The sequence below is a fragment of the Loxodonta africana genome, chromosome 16, assembly GCF_030014295.1.
Source record: "Loxodonta africana isolate mLoxAfr1 chromosome 16, mLoxAfr1.hap2, whole genome shotgun sequence".
NCBI lineage: Eukaryota > Metazoa > Chordata > Mammalia > Proboscidea > Elephantidae > Loxodonta > Loxodonta africana.
Window position 1 is genome coordinate 9,247,841 of NC_087357.1, and position 20,176 is coordinate 9,268,016.

Here is a 20,176-nt window from a genome sequence, read left to right on the forward strand (position 1 = left end):
TGAGGTAATATGTATAAAAGGGCTTTGCAAACTGGAACGTCCCATAAAATTGTGAGACAGTAAGATCCCTTGAATGTACGTGATTCTAACCACAGTCTTCTATTCCCAAGGAATGACTCTAATTCCTGGGTGCCAATCCAGGCTCCTTTATCTTCTCACTGGTTATTTAACCTCTCTGTGCCTTGATTTGGGAAACCCTGGTGGCATAGTGGTTAAGTGCTACAGCTGCTAACCAAGAGGTCGGCAGTTCAAATCCGCCAGGCGCTCCTTGGAAACTCTATGGGGCCATTCTACTCTGTCCTATAGGGTCGCTATGAGTCAGAATCGACTCGATGGCACTGCGTTTGGTTTGGTTTGGGTGCCTTGATTTCCACGTCTGTGAAATGGTAATAAGAGTAATCATACCTCCCTCACAGAGCTGTTGGGAGGAACAAATGAGGTAATTGCCTGGCATGTGTAGAACCCCCAGTAGTAGCTGTTTGGGTACCCCCTGCTTCAGCCAGGCTCAAGATCCATTGGGAACAGAGTTGGAAAAAAAAGGAGGTCTTAAATCTTTTCCCCATTGTGTGGCTTTGTAAATTACTGTTTCCATTCACTAAATAACACTCTAACGGCTTCAGTGACTTATGGAGGACACAGTCTTAAAAGGACTGAGTTAGAAATCATTTAATGATCACTCACGACATAGCTCAGGGCTGGCCAAGCTCTCCCTGTGAGTAGTTAATAGTAAGAACTGCAGCGACATCTTCCATTTACTGGGGAGAGCATTTCTACATGTAGAAAGATGCCTGCACAAATCCAGGACAGTGCAGGCCAGAGGTGTCAGCCTCTTAACGCCTGATGCTTGACCAAGGACCTTGCCCCCACCCTCTCTCTCCCCTTACTCCCGTTGTTCCCTGCTCCTTTCCTCCTTATTCTCCCATCTCCCTCTCCCCTTCCCTCCCTCCCTTATTTTCCCACCTGCTTCTTTCCTTCCTTCCTTCTATCCTCCCTCCCCTTTTTTCCCCCACCACCCCCTTCTACGAATATTGTCTGCAGGTCCTGTCAGTGCTCTTCTCTGTTCTAGACACCAAAGATGCCCCAAGGGAGCTCGCAGTCTAGTGGGGAGACAGACAGACCTGGTTGGGTGAGGAGGCCCAGGTTCCACAGGAGGAACCTGAGCAGGCAGACCTAGCGTGCCCTCCAGCATCCTGAGAAGGCTCACAGAAGAGACTTTTGTGTCTTGAAGATCAGGTTGGTGGTCCCCACCAGCAGAAAAGTAAAAATTACTCAGAGTCTCAGAAAACGAATGAATTATATTCATTTTTGTATGTGACTCTTTTTTATTGTTTATGTAAAAATTTTTTATTCTTTTTTACTTAGTGGTCATTGTAGTGGGTGTCCAGTGCCTGCTGCATTAGCAGTACATCTTGAACGTTTTTGCACTTGGTTTCACAGTTATTTCATTTATTCGGCATATATTTTTGAAGGCATGATATGGACCCAAGACTGTCCTAGGAGCTGGAATTGTAGCAATGGACAAAAAACCTAATTCACTTGCGTGCAGCTGTGTTCTAGTGGGAGTAAGTGGCAAACAGCCAACACGTACATGTCATGTGTTAGACTTGGTAAGAACATAGTCATAAAACATTAGGTCTTACAAAGGCAATAACCAGTTTGAGCTCATGAGAGAATACTCCAAAGGCAAGGCTCAAACCTGATGTGTAGACAGTAATAAGCTTTAACACGTAACTGAATATAAGGTGCTAAATACCCTTGTCGTCATTGCTTCCCTGTGGCCTAGGGAACAATACCCAAATTAGCACAGCATTCAAGTCTTTCTATGATATGTCATTAGAGCGTGTGGGTGAGGAGAATGTAGCAAAGACTGTGTACGTTGTTGCCATGTTAATGGATGTGTAAGCTGTCACTGTACACATGTGCTCTACCTACAAAGCCAATCTCTGCTGTTGGATATTGAAGATAATTCTGATGTGTTGCCATTATGGTCTACACTGCAAAAAAAATCTTCATGCCTATGACTTATACTTTATTTTGAATCAGTTAATAATCCAAAGATTTTAAACTAGGGAGGAACATAACCAGATTTGCTTTATGGAAATGTCTCTGGTAATGAGGTGGATGGAGGAAGCTTCTGGAAGAAGAGTTAGGCAGCTGTTGTGGTCTTGGCAAGAGGTATGAGGGGATCAATTAAGGCGGTGGGGAGAGGGACGTGAAAATGGAATGAAGTGGATAGGAAAGTAACCAATAGGAGTTGCTGACAGAGAATATCCATTGGAAATGGCAGTTAAGTGGCCAATGCTGAACATAGTAAGAACTTCATTGGCATCATAGTGGGTAAGTCCAGGGTGTGAAACACTGAGTATTAGGTGGGGTATGACGAGGTGGGGGCAGAGAGAAGGTGATGCACTGAGTATTAGGTGGGGTATGAGGAAGTGGGGATAGAGAGAATGAGGACATCTCCTTCAAGGTTTGCTGCTAGAGGGGGCAGGATGATAAGCGGTGTGTGTGGGAGGGAGGTGCCATTTTTCCATTAAAGTTAAGAAGGATTTGGACATGGTTAGAAATTTTTGAGGAAGGCAAGCCTGAAGGCTGAGGACACAGCAACGGTCCTTTGTGGTGCAAGATCTCCACGGAGAGTGGGCTCCAAAGACATAGTGCATGGTTCCCCCTGGATAGGGGGCTTTCTTCTCATTTCTTCATTCATTCATTCCTCCATTCCTTTTTTCAACAAAATAACATTGAGATCTTACTATGTGCCAGGCCCTGTACTAGGAGCTGGGAATCCATTGGCAAACAAGTTAAAAATGAAGTCATTCTCCTTAGAGCCTAAGGAGGAAGCAGACATCAATTGTAGATCCAAAGCAGACCCACTGCTGTTGAGTCAATTCTAACTCATAATAACCCTATAGGGCAGAGTAGAACTGCCCCCACAGGGTTTCCAAGGCTGTAATCTTTACAGAAGCTGACTGCCACATCTTTCTCCCGTGGAGCAGCTGGAGAATTTGAACCTCCGACCATTTGGTTAGCAGCTGAGCACTTAACCACTGTGACATCAGGGCTCCTTTACATTGCAGATCCACCCTAACTGACTATATTACACACCCAGGCACGTGATCTGAAGGCAAAGGAAGGCTTCTGTTGGAGCTTGTACCTTAGAAACCTGACCTAGTTTTGAGGGTGGTGTCAGGAAAAACACTCACGTGAGCAGGTCATGTGAGCCGGGGTGCAAGGAGGACCATGGAAACCAAGTGTTCTGCAAATGGACAGCACATGTAACGATCCTGTGGTGGGAGGGAGTAGGTGCACACAAGGGAATGGAGGAAGCTCGGACTGAAGATGTGGTGAGAGAAAAGTGCCCAGCAATGCCACAGAGATTAGCAGAGGCAGAGCACACAGGCCCTCTGGAAACCTTGACCTCTGAGTAATGAGAAGTGTGGCTCTTCTGCAGGAAGGAATTACATACAGCAGTCAGCAGGAAGTAGAGCCAAGACCAGCTTTTTCCAGGACCATCACTGTTGGATTGAGACCTGGGGTAGCTGATGAAAGGGGTTCCTGAATCACCCCATTACTGGGAATTCTTGGACCAGCAATGCCCAGAGCCTGTGGAAGAGGGTTCCGGGCTGGTGAGGGTAGAGGGCTTGGCAGAGGGCCAGGATGGGAGGGGGACCAGTCAGTTTGCCTCAAGCAAACCTGTGCCCCACAGAGTTTGTGGCCTCATGGTGAGGCTGATGGTACGTCAGGAGCTTCCGGGTGTCAGGCCTCGGGTTCAATAACTTGGCAGACTTGATAGAGTTACATTTAAAAAACGCACATAAAAATCTCTCTTAAAAACGTCACACAAACAACTCAGGACATAGGAAGCTTAAAACCTCCACGCTGCCAGATTCTGGCTGCACCCCTTTCTCTCCTGGACAGCTTCCAGACCCCCTGACTAGGCTGTTTGGGACAGCAGAGAGAGAACTTGTTGCCTTCGGCTGAATTTGGGCCTGTTTTCCAGCCCTATCTCCAATGTTGCTGCACTTGTACTTCCTTCCTGAGTCTTTTTTCACATATTATCCAGTATTGCCCATGACATGTTTATGCTGAGTTTGAGAAAAGGACATTTTATAGCCTAAATGTAGCCAGACATAGTCAAATGGCCAAATAATAATATGTACTACTACTAATACTATTTGAAGCACGCTGGCTAAAGGCTCCGGCTCTCAGGATCTGGCTGGCCTGCATTGAATCCCGGCTCAGTCGTGTGATGGCCAGGTGACTGTGGCTTTCGCACCTGCTGCAGCGGGGCTCAGAACATCACCATCTCAGCAGTGTAAGAGTTCAGCGAGATGATGTATGCACGACGTTTAGCACAACCGCCAGCACATTCAAAGTCTCAATAATCATTAGTGCTTATTATTACTATGAATCATATTACTAATATGCAGTGGCTGGGCTCAGTCCAGAGTAGGGAAGCCTGGGGTGGGGGGCGGGTGGCAGAAATCTGAGTGTCACTTTTTAATTCTCGGGACCATACCCCAGTCCCAGCCCCTCCCAGCCCCACCCCATTGCTTCTCTGGCCTTGGGGAGGCCCTGCTTCTGCTTTGGTTTGGCTCCAGCTTTCCCTCTGTTCCCCCACCTGGTGCCCAGGTGCTAGTGCTGAGAAGGGGCTAGAATGGGAACCGAACACCCAAAATCTTTAAACTCAACCCAGTCCTATCTCCAACGTTGCTGCACTGAGAAATTAACTAAGGTTCAAGATTAAAGGCAGAGCTTGAGCTCCATGTAGTCTCCGTTCAAATCATGCTGAGGTTATAACTGGACAGTCAGAAGAGTGATTTTTCAGCTTGGGGTAAGGTTGTGGCATTCTCAGAGGGGTCGATGGGGATGGGGCTGACCTAGCTAGGACTGAGATGCAGTGTCATTACAAATTCTTGCTCAGGTCTGGAAGTCTCACCTCGGTGGACTGCTTGCCGGCAAACTTATAAACCAATTCTTTACCTTTTGGTGGGGGAAATCAGCGTAGTAATCACAACTGTAGACAGCAGGGTATTTCTGTATGTATTCGTCTTATTTTCATTGGGCCTTGAAGGCTAATTCCTGGAATTTGCTTGCTCATGGTTAATCAATTTATCAATACTTACTGAATGTCCACTTTCAGCACTGTGGTGGGATAGGAAAGAAATAATAGATGTGGTTCTTTGGACTACTAGCAAAATCCATGGCAGAATAATGTTAGCTGATGACAGTTTTCCTCCTTCCCTCCCTTCCTCCTAGTATGTTTGGAAATCATCAAAAACCTACCTCTTACTCATCTGCAGAGTTAACACAGGAGAAAATGGAAATGAGAATTCATTACAATCTGTAGCTCTTGGGAGACTAGAAAGATTCTAGGGACGTTTCCTGATTTTTTTTTTTTAATCACATTGTACATTATTTAAGATTATATATCTGGCAAATAACAATGTAAGACTGCGTAAGGTTTCTGTTTATCTTACAGATCCACAGTCGGCTCTTTGCGGCCCCCAGAGGTCACCCTGCCTGGGAAAGAAATGAAAGGCTTTCAAACACAGGTAAAGAACTGCTCTGGCCTGGCACTGCTCCCTTTCCAGCCTTTATTTACTGTCTCTCTCGCCTTTCTTTTTATTAATAATGAAATGTACTTTGAAATCGAGCTCCCCCCAAACATGAGATGATAGCTCAGCGGCCCCGACCAGATTGGAAGCTGATTTGAACTTCTAAACATACAGGCTCCTAGCTTGGCGGTCCCCCAAAAAGCAAACAAAGCAAAAGAAATATCGGTTGCTCCAGGTATCACGTTTGGAGCCCGAGATGCCGCAGATTGCTCAGCGAGCACGGCTTTGGGGCCAGCCATGGTGCCGGCTGGCCGGGAATGAGCAATGGGATGAACGCGGGGTGCTCTCAGGATAGGATGGATGCGACTGAAATAGAGGCATGGGGTCTCTGCATTCCTAAGTCACCTTTAGGAAGCTTCGGTTCACAGCTACTGAGCTGTATGAACACCAGGTGCAACTGTTAGGGATTCATAACTTTTATTAAGTTTGTTGACATACATGGTGTGAAAACAAGCTTTCCCCCTTCAGTGGAGAAAGCCCATGGATTTAGGTCAGACTTTCTTAGGGTTTTTTTTTTGTTTTCTTAGGGTACTGTAATAAAACCACTGGATTAACAGAATACTTCAGCTCCAAGACTCTAGCAAAAATAAATTCTATAAGAATGTTTTATGTAGCAAAAATTTTATTTTTTAATTTTCATTTTCATATACATATGTGTGTGTGATATATGTGATGTGATGTGTGTGTGTATGTGTGTCTGTATATTGGCTTTACTAAGATTATAACCTGTCAGAAGAGTTACTTTTCAGATTTGGGATCACACACATACACACACACCCCTTCTCATTACCCCATATCACCTGCCTGTATCAAAGCTGTCAGGGACCTGAAGGCATTTCCATAACTGACATAGTTAACCCAAGACAAAAATACGAGAAACTTTCATATTTACTGCTTTCTGGAAGCCTCGAAGATGGCTTACAGTTTGTTCTTTAATAGTGGCAAGTGTTTAGTTTGGGCCCTTTGAAAACCTAGCCCAGACATTGCCTATGGTAACAGCGTGAACCCACTGACAGAAGCTTCTGGCAGCGTGAACGGCAAAGGCAGGCTCAGGGGATGTATTAGGCCGCTGGCATCACACAGAGCCTTTGGAGACGTTGAGTAGTATACTAAGTGTTCTCCAGAACACTCCGAGGTGGATGTCATGAGAACTCTCCCAGCCAGGTGACCTACATACGGACATGTCAGTGCCCTTTTTCCACAGGGCTTCCAATTGGTTCTTCCAGTTCAAACCCCTGCTGAGAATCTGCATTCCCAACAAGTTCCCAAGAAGTTATACATAAGAATCTGTATAAAGAGTCTGTTTAAATTGTAGATTAAAAAACCCAAACCCACTGCCATTGAGTCGATTCTGACTCATAATGACCCTATAGGACAGAGTAGAACTGCCTCATAGAGTTTCCAAGGAGCACCTGGTAGATTCCAACTGCCAAGATTTTGGTTAGCAGCCATAGCTCTTAACCACTACACCACCAGGGTTTTCACATCTGGAGTGGAAATGCAAATTCTCAGAATGGAACTTGTTAGAAATGTAGTTTCTCAGCAGGGGTTCGAACCGGAACAAACCGGTTTGAAGCCCAGTTTTCTCAGGACTGGGTTATGGAGAAATGGGCCTAATCAGCCACCTGCCCAGTGGAGGCTCCCTCGAGAGACACTTAGCAGTTTAATGATTTAGCAACCAAGCAGCAGGCTGGCCTGGAGGCCAGAGGTAATGACGCAAACTGGAGGAAATGTGCTGAAGCCACCCTGGGTGAGGAGGCGACATCTCCTGGGTTTCTTTTTCCTTTTGAAACCTATCTCTATGTTCAAAGAGCTAATTACAGAAGAACACTCAGGACAGTTGTAAACCTTGGGCCTTCTGGCAGAAGACAAGGAGTCATTATACACGTTGAGACCATGCTTCCCTGGCAGGTGTCCTCTCTGAGGGGCCCTTTCATGCTGTCTGCACCTTCCTGGAAAGTTGTTTTCATTTTTTTACAAAACACAGGTCTGTGTCTGAGCAGCCATCTGGGCCCTCTGGGCCCTCTGAGGTCAAGCCTGGTTCACGAGCTTGTCTCCCCTGTCCCCATGCTCATGAGAAGGGCCTGGCACAAGGCTGAGGTCTTCCTCAACCCTCTCAGTAGTATGGGGAAAGGGAGGGAGCAGACTTTTGTGTCAAAGTCTTTGGATTGCAAGGACCAGAAACCCACTATCATACACAAAAAGGAAACCATTGACGGGAAACCAGTGAGCTTCATGGAAGAAAGAGCCCCAGGTTGTGGAAAGCACAGGAACCAAGAGGACTCTGGGAGGCGGGGGGGGAGCATGGCAGTAAGAGTATGTGGACCACCTAGGGCCTGATAACAGGACTAGGTGCTAAACTTTCTTCCCATCTCTCAGCCTTTAAAAAATTTTTTTTAATTGTTGTAAAAATATAGGTAGTACAGCGTTTGCCAATTCAGCGTTTTTCACTTGTACAATTCAATCAAACCAGTTACATCAATCATGTTGTGCAACCATCATCAACATCCTTTGCCATATTTTCCAGCCAACCCCGTAAACAGAGACTCAGTGATCAAAGTTTCCCCTACTTCCCCTTCCCTCCTGGCCCGTAACCTCTGATAAACTCTGATCTCTATACCTTTGCCTATTCTAACTGTTTCCTATTAGTGAGATCATACAATATTTGTCTTTTGGGGATTGACTTATTTCACTCAGCATAATGTATTCAAGCTTCATCCTTTTCTGAGTGGCCTAACTGGTCAGGGTCCACCCTTGATGGCATCATTTCTGGTCAGGAGGCAAGGTCAGATGGCTTCTGAGGACCAGCCTTGTGGGTAGTTCTCTGAGGGACAGGAGCCCATGGGCTGGGCAGATGCTCCCAATGGCTTCTTGTCTACGTAGAACACCACGGAATGCCACAGGAGTGGTTTAGTCCAGCTTCTTTCTGATGTCTGATGTCTGAATCCTCCTCATGGTTCCCCTGCAGGAGTGGGGAAGCCTTCTCAGAGCAGGCCTACTACTCTGTAAGCTCTGAGGATAGGAGGCTCCCCAAATTATAAGGTAACTCATGACATGTTAATTTAGATGGGGTTGTTCAAAAGCTTTTAAATTATGTGGAACCAAAATAAATAAGCCTCCTTGTTTTTTACTTTTGATCTGTATTTATTGAGCAGGCAAAGAGGAAGCATTAAATCTTTTTAAGTTGCTAGAATTGTGATCCTATCCATGTTCTAGGAAGACAACTCTGCTGTGATATTCCAGGCAAAAGATGATGTGGGTTTAGGCTAGGGCCTAACCCTCGGGACACTAGGAATTGACAGAATCCTCTACAGGCTGTTGGGATAAGGGACAAGTTAAAGATGTTTCTGGGCAAATAGTGCTACCACTAATGGGCCAGGACATTTAGGGTCTGGGAGATTTATGGGAGCAAGGGGTGGCTCTGGTGGGCAGACCCTGATTGGATAGGGTATGGACACCCTGAGTTGGAGAGGCCCAGGTGACATCTGCCTGGGATCGCCTGGAAACAGTTGCTAGTTTGGTCCCGAGATCAGGAGACAGGCCAGGTTTATACATTTTGATATGATCATCATTTACATGTGGGTGGTACAAGAAACCAGGAGAACAGCTGAGATGAGTGCGGGAGGGAATGTTCTAGATGGGAAGAGGGTGGGGCTACAAATCCAAAAGAGCAAACAGACACATGCAGGGGTTGGAAAGAGGAACGTTGTCCTGGGAACCACAGACCTTGTTGCAGGGTTTTGACTTTTTAACCGAGGCACGTTGTGCCAGTGCCAAGTTTGCCACCAATTAGTTTTTTGTCTTTGGAAATGCCTTTGCACGTCCTCGGTCTCAGTTGCTTTAAGACAGTGGTGGTTTCGAACCCCCCATCTCTACAAAGCTGCCTAAGTCCAGTGATGTGGGTGGTGGCTGTTGTGGAAGCCGGAGCTGTGGGCCATTTGGTGCCACTGGGTTCAGAGTGCCCACGCAGGAAGCCCAAAGAGAATGTTGCCTTTAAATTTTCATTTTTGCTTCCTTCATTTGCCCAGTGCAACTATTCACTGGAAATTCCAGGACTGGGAAGGGTGAGGAGCTGGTTTCTAATTGTTAAATTGCCCTCTTAGCAAGACTTTGGGAATCTGTCCAGAATTTCAGTTTACTGTGATTAATTGGACCTGAACACTGAGGGGAAAATGCAGGAAGGATGGGTATTTCTGCCCAAACTCACATCTGTTTTCAAAATCAGAAGATAGAAAGTCCCTTTCAAACTTCCATTCTGCTGTGCTATAAAAAGATTCCGTTTATCATTTCCCCAGCACTTTTTTTTATGCTACTACCTCTCTGTAGGTGAGCCTGCTTGATTGAAGGATTTAGCAATGATTGGAGGAGTCAGGTTGCTTAGTTAAGCCATTTCTGGGGAAATCCTTTAGGGGAGTTGATGAAAGTCACTTGGAATTTTTAATCATTAATTCACTTGGCTTAGAAAATGAAGGTGGGGCGACATGAAACTTTCTCCTGATCAATTATGACTGACCTTTAAGACTGGCAGTTTATAAAGGGTGAATCTTTGATGGATGAGTGGGGTGAAGTCATTATATTTCACTTGAAACTTGAGGATTTGTTGTTGTTGTTGTTGTTGTGTGCCATCAAGTCAATCCCGACTCATAGAGACCCCATATGTAGAACTGCCCCGTAGGGTTTCCTTGGCTGTAATCTTTATGGGAGCAGATCACCAGGCCTTTCTCCTGCAGAACCGCTAGGTGTGTTCGAACCACCAACCTTCTGGTTAGCAGCTGATAGTTTAACCAATAGTTGTTACTTTATCCCAACTTTCCTGAGAGCAGTGGTATGCTGCCTTCATCTGATAGTTTTCTATCTCAGTAGTACTGAGTGGAAGAGCTAGTTGCTCCAGTGTAACATAGGCCCCCAGTCGTGGTTCTAGGCAGCATTGTTCTTTTGCCCCTTAAAAGCCACCCGAAGCTTGAGGTGAGGCACAGCTGAACTTCTTTTCTCTTCTGGAAGAAGATGTATATAATTGCATTTCTCTATGAACAAGGTGTAGAAGGCTCACCATATTTATCCAATCGCTTTCCCTGCAAGTACTGGTTTTTATTAAAGCTCTAATTGTTGGAGTTGAAATGTGTGGATTCTTTTTCTTACAGAAGCCGTTTTGATTATGCCAAACTCCATCTTCCTCATTCTCCTAAGTTCTTCCCTGCCCATGGGGAGAACTCATCTGTTGAACAATACATGAGTGTCTTTAATCAATAAAACATCTCTGATCAAAAATCCCACCAGTTCCTAGAGTGCAAAGTATAAACTCCCTGGCACAGCATTCAGTGCCCTTCCCCTCTCACCCTAGTTCATCCTTCTAGATTTTTCTCCAGTTACATTGCCTTGCCAGTTCCTACACTCTCACTTGCCTTCTCTCTGCCTTCCATAGAGGCTTTTCTGCCTAAAACCCTCTTCTCCATATTTCTGCTGTTAAAATCCTTCCTTTTGTAGGAAGCTTTTCTGGATTCCACATTCTACACCTTCAGTTTCCATCTTCCAATGGCAGTTTGTTCGTTGCTGAATCATAGTCCTTTCAGGTGTGCATATTTACCTTGTCAACTTGTCTTTCTTTCCTTCAAGGTGGGAACCTCTAGGGGCAGAGACCTATCTTACTCATCTCTATAGTCCCAAGTTCAGGGACTGGAACACAGTACTTAATAGATTAAATAGCATTATTTGTATGAATGAGCTACTTGGAGACATTTCTGCATTGGGGGATATCACTCCCCATTATGGAGTGTATGGTGTCTGCCAGAAAGATATGTTGAAGTCTTAACCCCTGGTACCTATTAACGTAACCTTGTTTGGAAATAGGGCCTTTGAAGATGTTATCAGTTAACATGATAATATCACACAAGTCATACAGAATCAGGGAGGGTCCTAACCTCGTCTGAATGGTGTCCTTACGAGAGAGACGAGAGACAAGGATGACGGCCATGTGAAGACAGTGTTACACTATGGCTATGAGCCAGGGAATGCTTGGGGCTACCAGAAGCCTGGAGAGAAAAGAAAGATCTTTTTCTAGAGCTGACGGGGAGAACGTGGCTCTGCTGACACCCTGAATTTGGACTACTGCCTCCAGGTCTGTGATGCAACACACTTCTGTTCATACAAGCCTCCCAGTTTGTGGTATTTTGTTGTAGCAGCTCCGGGACACTCATATACTCCCAGCCAAACCTGCAGAGCAGCCTGGGAATTGGATGATGTGACCACAGATGAGAGAGCCTGACAAGGAATAACCTGCCTGTGGATTTTTCAAAGAGGCTTTCTAGCACTTTGCGTAACAGACCCCTCTTGTTTCCTGCCTTCCTTGTTGAGAGGGACGAGACTTCCACCCAATTGGCTGTGAGAGGTCTGCTTGGGGATTCCATCAGCTTGGAGACTTGCTTTGTCCAGCATCTACCCCACTCTGCAAAAGGGAGCTGGGAAAGGCAGAGTGACTTTTGTGACTCACTGAGAATAAAAAAGTATCTAGGTATCCTGCTTTCTGCAGAAGACATAGCAAGACAATGTTTGGGTCTGTTGTGCCTACTTGTGTAGAATATTATTGGGAAAAAAATAGACTAAACCCTCTTTGTTACAGGGGCTATGTGACAGTCCCTGTTTGCTCTTTATAAATAACCACTAACCCCACATCCCCTCCTGCATTCTGCTTAGTAGCTGCCTGGGCCTTGTCCCTCAAGTTTGCTGCAATCGCTCATAAATAGTGCACTAAGCAGCTTTTTTTTCTTCTTCCCATATGAGTTTCTGGCTCTAACTTTATCTTTGCCCATCACCTGGTACGCAATCTAATTTTAAAAATAGTTGGTAAAATAATGTACTAAATTAAGAACTCAGCTGCAGATTTCCACGTCTGTGTAGCTTTGTGTCAGGAAAATATGTCCATCCAGATTTAGCTGCTTCCTCTCAGAGGCATGAAAGCCCAGTTAGTGCCTCTTGTGTCCTGAGGGACTTAGCTAAAGGAATCTGAGGAGATGGCACTGAGGGGATCAGAAGCTGGGCAGACATGAAGTAGACAGCCAAGAGGGCCACCGTGTCCACTGTTAGACATGTGGGATGAGGAGACCTCTGCCTTAGTATCCGAGAGAGGGCTGCTGTAACAAAATAGCAGACAGTGAAGAATGAGATGGTGCCCAGCTACTATCAATGACCACCCTGACAAAGGAGCTCAACAGAGAGTCCTGGACAGAACCGGAGAAAAATGCAGAACGGAATTCAAATTCATGTAAAAAAACCAGACTTAATGGTCTGACAGAGTCTGGGAAATCCCCACAACTATGGCCCCTGGACGCTCCACTAACTTCGAGAACTGAAACCATTCTCGAAGCCCACTTTTCAGACAAAGATTGGATGGGCCTATAAAACAAAAAATTAATACGCGTGAGGAATGTGCTTCTAGGTTTAGTCAAATATACGAGATGAAATGGGCAGCTCCTGTCCAAAGGCAGGGCAAGAAGGCAGAAAATGACAGGAACTGGACAAATGGGCACAGGGGTGGAAAGGGGGAGCATGCTGTCACATTGTGGGGGTTACAACCAATGTCACAAAAAAAAAATGTGTATAAATTTTTGAATGAGAAATTAACTTGAGCTGTAAACTCTTTCACTTAAAACACAAAGAAAAAAAAAAAAAAAGAGAGAGAGAGCCAGGCCAGCAACCCAATAGAAAAATGGGCGAAGGATATGGGAAAAAAAAAAAAACAAAACCAAGTGGCTTAAAACAACAGATATTTATTCATAATCTCACGTGTTTCCGCGGGGGGTCATAAAAGCCCTTCATTCAAGGTGCAAGCAGGCATGTTCTCTCTGTCACCTCTAGGGAAGATCCTTCCTCGTCTCTCTTGGCTCCTGGCAGCCCCAGGCATTCCTTGGCTTGTAGCTGCAGGATGACTGTGTCACCACATGGCCATTGTCCTCTGTGCTCTTTTCTGTGTCTCTTCCGTTTTATAAGGACAGCATTCAGATGGGAGAAGGACCTATCCTACTTCCATATGACCTGCATGTTAACTGGCAGCATCTTCAAAGACCTCACTTCCAAACAAGGTCACAGTCACAGTTATAGACTGTGGACTGCAACATATCTTTTGGGGGGACATAATTCAATGTAGGGAGCTCTGGTGACACAGTGGTTAAGTGTTCAGCTGCTAATGAAAAGGTCGGCAGTTCGAAGCCACGAGGTGCTCCTTGAAAACTCTATGGGGCAGTTCTGCTCTGTCCTATAAGGTCACTATGAGTTGGAATAGATTCAGTGGTGATGGGTTTTTTAATTCAATATATGTCGCTAAATTATACCTACCATAATTTAAATTTGTTCCCCCCAAAGCATATAAGCCGTTCTACCCTGCCATGGGTACCAGGCCAGACATCTTTGGGCATTGGTATCATCAGGAAAGACCAATCACTAGAAAAGGACATCACGTTTGGTAAAGCTGAGGGTCAGCAAAAATGAGGGAAACTCTCAGTGAGATGGATTGACACAGGAGTCACAACAATAGACTCAAGTACACCAAGGATCATGAAGATGGCACAGGACTGGAAGGTCACCATGAGTTGGAACTAACTCAACAGCAGCTAACAACAATCTTGGTGGGCAGGGAAGACTAATGACACCCTGGCCTGGAGCCTCTGGTCCTCTCTGAGCTCAGATTGTTTTTCTATCTCAGGAGTGGTACACCATTGAACTGGTCGGCCAAGCCAGAAACATAGGTGTCTTTCTGAACAAAGAGATCAGGCCTGAAAGACGGCATCCAGCATTGTGTTTTGTTGTTGCTGGAAAGGAGCAGCCCTTAGGGAAACACTGTGGAGAAGCCTATGTAAGATGGCTGAGCAGCAACACCATGGTATCCAGCTCAGAGGCAAAGGTTTTGTGAGTCACAGAGAAGAGAAAACAGCTTTGCTTCTGTGGTTATTCTCAACTGAACTGTTCAAGGAGACTAAAATATGAGTAATCTCCAAGTCCCACCCAGACCTGCAACATCAGTCTCCAGATGGGAGCTGTCTTAGTTATCTAGTGCTGCTATAACAGAAATACTAAGTGGAGGGCTTTAACAAAGAGAAATTTATTCTCTCACAGTCTAGAAGCCTGGAAGTCCAAATTTAAGGCATCAGATCCAGAGGAAGGTTTTCTCTCTCTTTCAGCTCTGGGAAAAGGTCCTTGTCATCAATCTTATGCTAGTCTAGGACCTTCTCCTCACAGGGACCCTGGGTCCAAAGGACTTGCTGTGCTCCCAACGCTACTTTCTTGGTGGTTTGAGGTCCCCATGTCTCTCTGCTCACTTTTCTCTTTTATATCTCAAAAGAGATTGACTTCAGACACAACTTAATCTTGTAGATTTAGTCTTGCCTCTTTAACATAACTGATGCTAGTCTCACCTCATTAACATCATAGAGGTAGGATTCCCAACACATAGGAAAATCACATCAGATGACAAAATGGTGTACAGTCACACAATATTGGGAATCATGGCCTACCCAAGTTGACACACAGTTTTGGGGGATATAATTCAGTCTGTGACAGGAGCTCAAGAGCTGTGGGAGCTTCCCTGGTTAAAGCTACCACTTGGAGTCTCAGAATTGACTCCATCTTTAAGAAATAAAGTTGTAATATTTGTTGGTCAGGGGAGTGCCATTCCCTCACCTCCAAGGACCATTCAATGGAAAGTTCTCCCAAAGCGTCCGGCTTGGAGAGGGTGGAGATGTGGAGGATTGGGCAGACGGAGAGGTGCTGGGGTCTCGGGTCATTCACCTGCTGGGGCAGGGAAGACAGAGGAAGAGCTTGGACCTGGCTCCAGGGATGTGGTAAGAGCCAGGTGTGGGCCCCAGGTAGGAGGTCAGTGTCAGGGATGGGTAGCACAAGGACAAGGTGTCCCCAGATGGAGACACATCTTAGCGCCTGGGTACCTAGGACAACATGGGGGAGGACCTATGTGTGGGACCCACACAGGACCTGGGCTTGCAGTGAGCTCCACCCAGAGCCCCTGAGGTCCAGCTCAGATACAGGAGGTCCGGCTCAGATCCAGCTCAGGTATGAGGACTGGGTGTGAGTCAGGAGCTCACTTCCCAGAGCCAGGCAGAAACCTGAGTTCCAAACTGGCCCAAAGTGGGCAGGGAGGACGATTGACACCCTGGCCTAGCGTCTCTGGTCCTCTCTGAGCTCAGAATGCTTTCCCATCTCAGGAAAGGTGCCCCATCCAACTGGTTGACCAAGCCAGGTGTCTGACACAGTGTCTTTCTGCCTCTTCCATGCTCCTGCGTCCAAGGCCTCCTGGTTTACCTCCTAGACGTCTCTGGGACCCAACCTCTTACTTCGTTTGCTTCAGTGTTGGCCTGACTCTACCTCCCTCAGCCTGGTCTTCATCTATAGCCAGAATGAGCTGTTCAGACCACGCTATACCCTGTTAAAACACTTCCATGCCTGCTTTGGAACAAGACACTTCTTCCTGTGGTCTAAAAGGCCCTGTAGGTCCTGGGCCTGAGCACCATCTGCCTCCCTCTCTAACTCTCTCTGCTCCAGCCCCTCTCACCAGGTGTCTCCTGCACAGGGTCCCTGTACAACCTCTTCCCTTGCTTGAGCTGAGGAGCTCTGACCCACCTACAGATTGCCTCATAGGCACAGGGAGATCACCTTTCTCTCCTCTGCTACACTCATTACAACCACAATTTTTGTATACCTGTGCAGGTGTTTGATGCCTGTCTGCTCCCCATCCAGCCTGTAAGTTCCACAAGAGCAGGGCCTCTGTCTGATTTTGCTTGCCAGCCCCAGTCAAGCACAGCTCCTCTTTAGACATCTGTAGCAGGAATGAGTGGGCAGGTTGGTCTGCAGCCATGTCACCCGTGGGGCCTGGAGACCCATGGGGACAGGAAACCAGGACATCACTGTGATTGGCATCAAAATGACTTTGAGGTGACGCTTGGAGACACTGGTCTGTTTCCCTTCTCTGCTTCCTTTCTCTCCCACCACTCTGAAATGACCCAGTCCTTCCTCCCAACCTCGCTGCTCACAAAATCCTTTCTCGGGCTCCATCATCCCTCTCCCCCGACATTGCCTGGTCCCAGGGCCAAGAAGCCCCGCCTGGGCAGGAGCCTGAGCTGGGGTTACACTGCAGTACTGGTGTGATTTGGGCTGCTTCAAGTAAAGTGGTTTATTTGTTCCTACTTCCTTATTAATTGTTCGTTGTAGATCAAGAGCCCCCCCAAGAGAAAAATAACACTTAGAAATAATCTCTGGAAGGTCCACACTCCTTCCAAGGGACGTACATCACTGGGAAAGGCAGCAAATAGAAGGCATGTTCCCAAGCTCTGGTGGGCCCTGCTGTGTTACATGCTGCTGGGTTTTGGTGAAATATTGTTAATAATGCGTGGATAGAGTAGACCCGGTTGTGAGCTAAAGTGTTGTTTTTTTTTTTAAGTTGTTTTTGCCCAGCTGGCCATCGAAGGGGCAATTTTTGAAAAGAAAAAGCGTGTAAACAAAATGCAGCATAAACTGAAAGCGGCGCACAGAGTTAAATGTCTCTCTGAAGTTTATCGTGTTATTTAATATAATGATTGTGTTAGTGTCCCGCTTCCCAGCGTGAAAGGAATATTTACCTGGCAGCTGTAATGTGACTGAGCCAGAGGGGACGAGGGCCATCCAGCCCCTCACCACGTGCCTCTGACTTTTCATCACTTGGTAGAAATACCAGCATATTGGTCATAAGATCTTTCTTCTGAAAACTCTTCTTTTGAACAAATTGTCTCCTGTCCTGCTTCTCTCTCCCTTGCTCTTCAGGAGTGGACCTTTCTCTCTCTCTCTCTCTCTCTCTGTGGTTATGTGCTCCTAACTTGCCCTCAGCTCTAAGTGGTAACTTCAATAAGCAGGGAGGTCCATGCCTGGCTGAGAGAGAGCGTGTAATGAGCGCAAGAGGTCACGATTGCCAGAAGAAGACAGTCAGGGCCAGCAACCTCTTTCCAGATTCCAAGGTGGCACAAGGACACCGTCATGTGTCCCAGCAAACCTGTGTTTCTGTGTTCCAGCAGGAGACAGGTAAGGCCTGGCTTCCCATTCAAAGGTGCCATTGTTCTGGAAGGGGCCTTTGCTTCATGTCACATGCTTCCCTTGAGCACGTGAGGAGACTGCATGACTGCAGAACCCTCCGGAACATTCTCCCCTTAGGCTGGTATTAGCAGAGTTGCCTGACCTCTGGGCTGAGGGGAGGTTCGGTGGTGCAGTTTCCATCTCCCACAAACTACCTTGGCCATTTGGGGTGAGTAGAGAGCAGAGGGCGGTTTTCTGAAAGCTGTTTGTGCCATTTTAAATGGAACTCTTTCCTAAAAGGGACTCCTACAGGAAGCCAGTCTGTAAAGGAGATAAATGCAGAGGGGCTCTGGCTGAAGTGGGGGTGGGGGGCAAGTTCAGACTCCTGCCCAGGTGCCGCACACCCCAGGCACTCACAGAACTCCTGTAGTGGGTCAGAGGGCAGTTTGAAGGCCATTACCCAGGGCCTGCAAGGAGATTACAGATCATTTGAATAAGACTGTTTCCTCTTTGCACGTTGAGATTTCCCGTAGTTAACCTGGAGCCCATAGCATGAGTGGGTTTTCATGGTGGGCAGTCCGTTTTAAGCTGGAGACATCCCCTTGCTCCTCTTTGATCTGCATTGAATGGCGCTCCTAAATCCTGGGCCCACCTGATTTCAAGGCTGTCTTGAATGTGATTAACTTGGTGCCTTCGGGCCAAGGTTGCTATTGGAGGCTCTTCAAGGGGGTAAGGGGGTAGCGCTGGTTCCCGTGCCTTACCCCCACCCGTACCCTCCATGAACAGAGAAGAGGTAGGAATGTGATGTGGGTTTTAACTGGGAGATGGGTTAAGTGTTAGCCTGTAATAGGACTGTGCTTTTAAAATTCTCTTCCTTTTCCGGTATTAAATAGCTTGCCTTTAATGACCCTCAGCTTATAGTTTCTTTTAGATCCTTCATACCAGCCCTGGCAGGAGTCCAACTGCCTACTCAACTCAGAATGTGGCTTTCTGTAATGCCTTGCGTGTGCTTAAGTTTGATTAATTCTTTTTATGGGATTTAGCGGACAATCCATGAGGGTGATCAAACATCAAGACAGGCAGCCTGGGGAGGTTGGCCAGGCCGTGTTCCTGGACCAGCTGATGAGGCTGGGGCACAAGGATTCTAAGCTGGGGTGCCCTGAGCACGGACTACAATTTGGATCAAAGGATCAAGTCCCTGCCCTTGGACACAAGATTGGGAGTCGCATTCTGGAGTGAAAGCAGGAGGCTTTGGACTATCCCAGCTCTTCCCTTGTCCCTTCTGTGACCTTGGACAACCTCTGTGAGACTCAGTTTCATAATTTGTCCATTGGGAATAATAATAACCACTTTCACTGTTGTTTATGAGTAGTTATGATAGACATAAAATGCTAATCCTAATCACTGATAGTTGTTTTGTAATTAGCATTGCATAACCTAAATCCCTCCTGGGACCCGCAAAAAAGAAAACAACATACAGATGCTTATAAGTGTTTACTCGCTGTTGCTGTCTTTTCTGATGCTTTCTGTTCGAGCTGTAGGGTGAGAGGAGGGAGAAGGTGAGGCTGGCAGAGGAAAGAGGGTGAGGGTTGAGGTGGGGTGTGCAGAGGGGAGGGCAGCCTGGCAGATGACCTGTGGGCCCACTCCGGAGCTGTCATATCAGGAAGCCAGGAGCCCTCCATCAGGAGCTGTGCTCAGTGGGTGCCCATGCCTTCCTCTCTGTCTCTGCAGCCTTGTCCCAGGCAGATGACTGCTCTGCTCTCCAGCTTACCACAGAGTCTCCTGGCCCACACTTCCCTGGCATGAGCCCTGAAATAACTAAAAGTGTCCCCTCCCTGGCCACATTGGCCAGGCCAGGCCACCCCACAGGAGGCATTAGACCTACGCCCTGCCTGTGCCTTCAGCAGGGGTCTGGAGACCCCACTCCCTGCTCTGTGTACCTCCCATTGCAGGTAGACACTGCTGTGCTTTCCCTGAGGACTCGCAGGGCCCTGGAATGGCCTGCACCTGTTCCACCCAAGTCCTTGCCCATCAGAACCCCTGCCTCGTGGTCTTCGGGTGCTTGGTGGCTGAATGGTGGTAGAGAAAAGGCCTGCAGAGCCCAGCTACCCCACCTCCCAGGCAAGGTTTTATCATATGCGTAGAGTGGGAGGAACATCTGGCTCCTCGAAGATACAGAAATACCACTTTGTCTGTACCTCCTATGAGTGCGCTGCAATGGGACTCAGGTATCCATCGCCACAATAATGTCGAAACACCAGCTGTTCCCAGCACTCAGTGGCTTATAAAACAATTGGCATTTCTTCAGCTCTCAGGCTGTAGGTTGGCGACTCACACAGGCAGTTCTTCTGCTCTCAGCTGGGCCTGCACATTTGTTGGGGGTTGGCAGGTGACAGCTGGGGTGATGGCACCACTCAAGCAGATTCGCCTGGAATGCTCTGAAGATGAAGGCAGAGGGACGGGAGCATAAACAGATATGCAGAAGTGTGTGTCCAAACCTGGGCAAGTCAAAC

The 20,176-nt window shown here is 46.9% G+C and overlaps 1 protein-coding gene across 2 annotated transcripts in view; it reads left to right on the forward strand.

Annotated features, from left to right (window-relative positions):
* C16H10orf90 (chromosome 16 C10orf90 homolog) overlaps positions 1-20,176 on the forward strand; it is a 220,956-nt gene that overhangs the window by 19,427 nt on the left and 181,353 nt on the right. For both annotated transcript variants that reach the window (XM_010599237.3, XM_023559818.2), the window contains exon 2: positions 5,483-5,555. In XM_010599237.3, the coding sequence (XP_010597539.2) occupies positions 5,483-5,555 (73 nt within the window). The remainder of the gene's footprint in view (positions 1-5,482; positions 5,556-20,176) is intronic.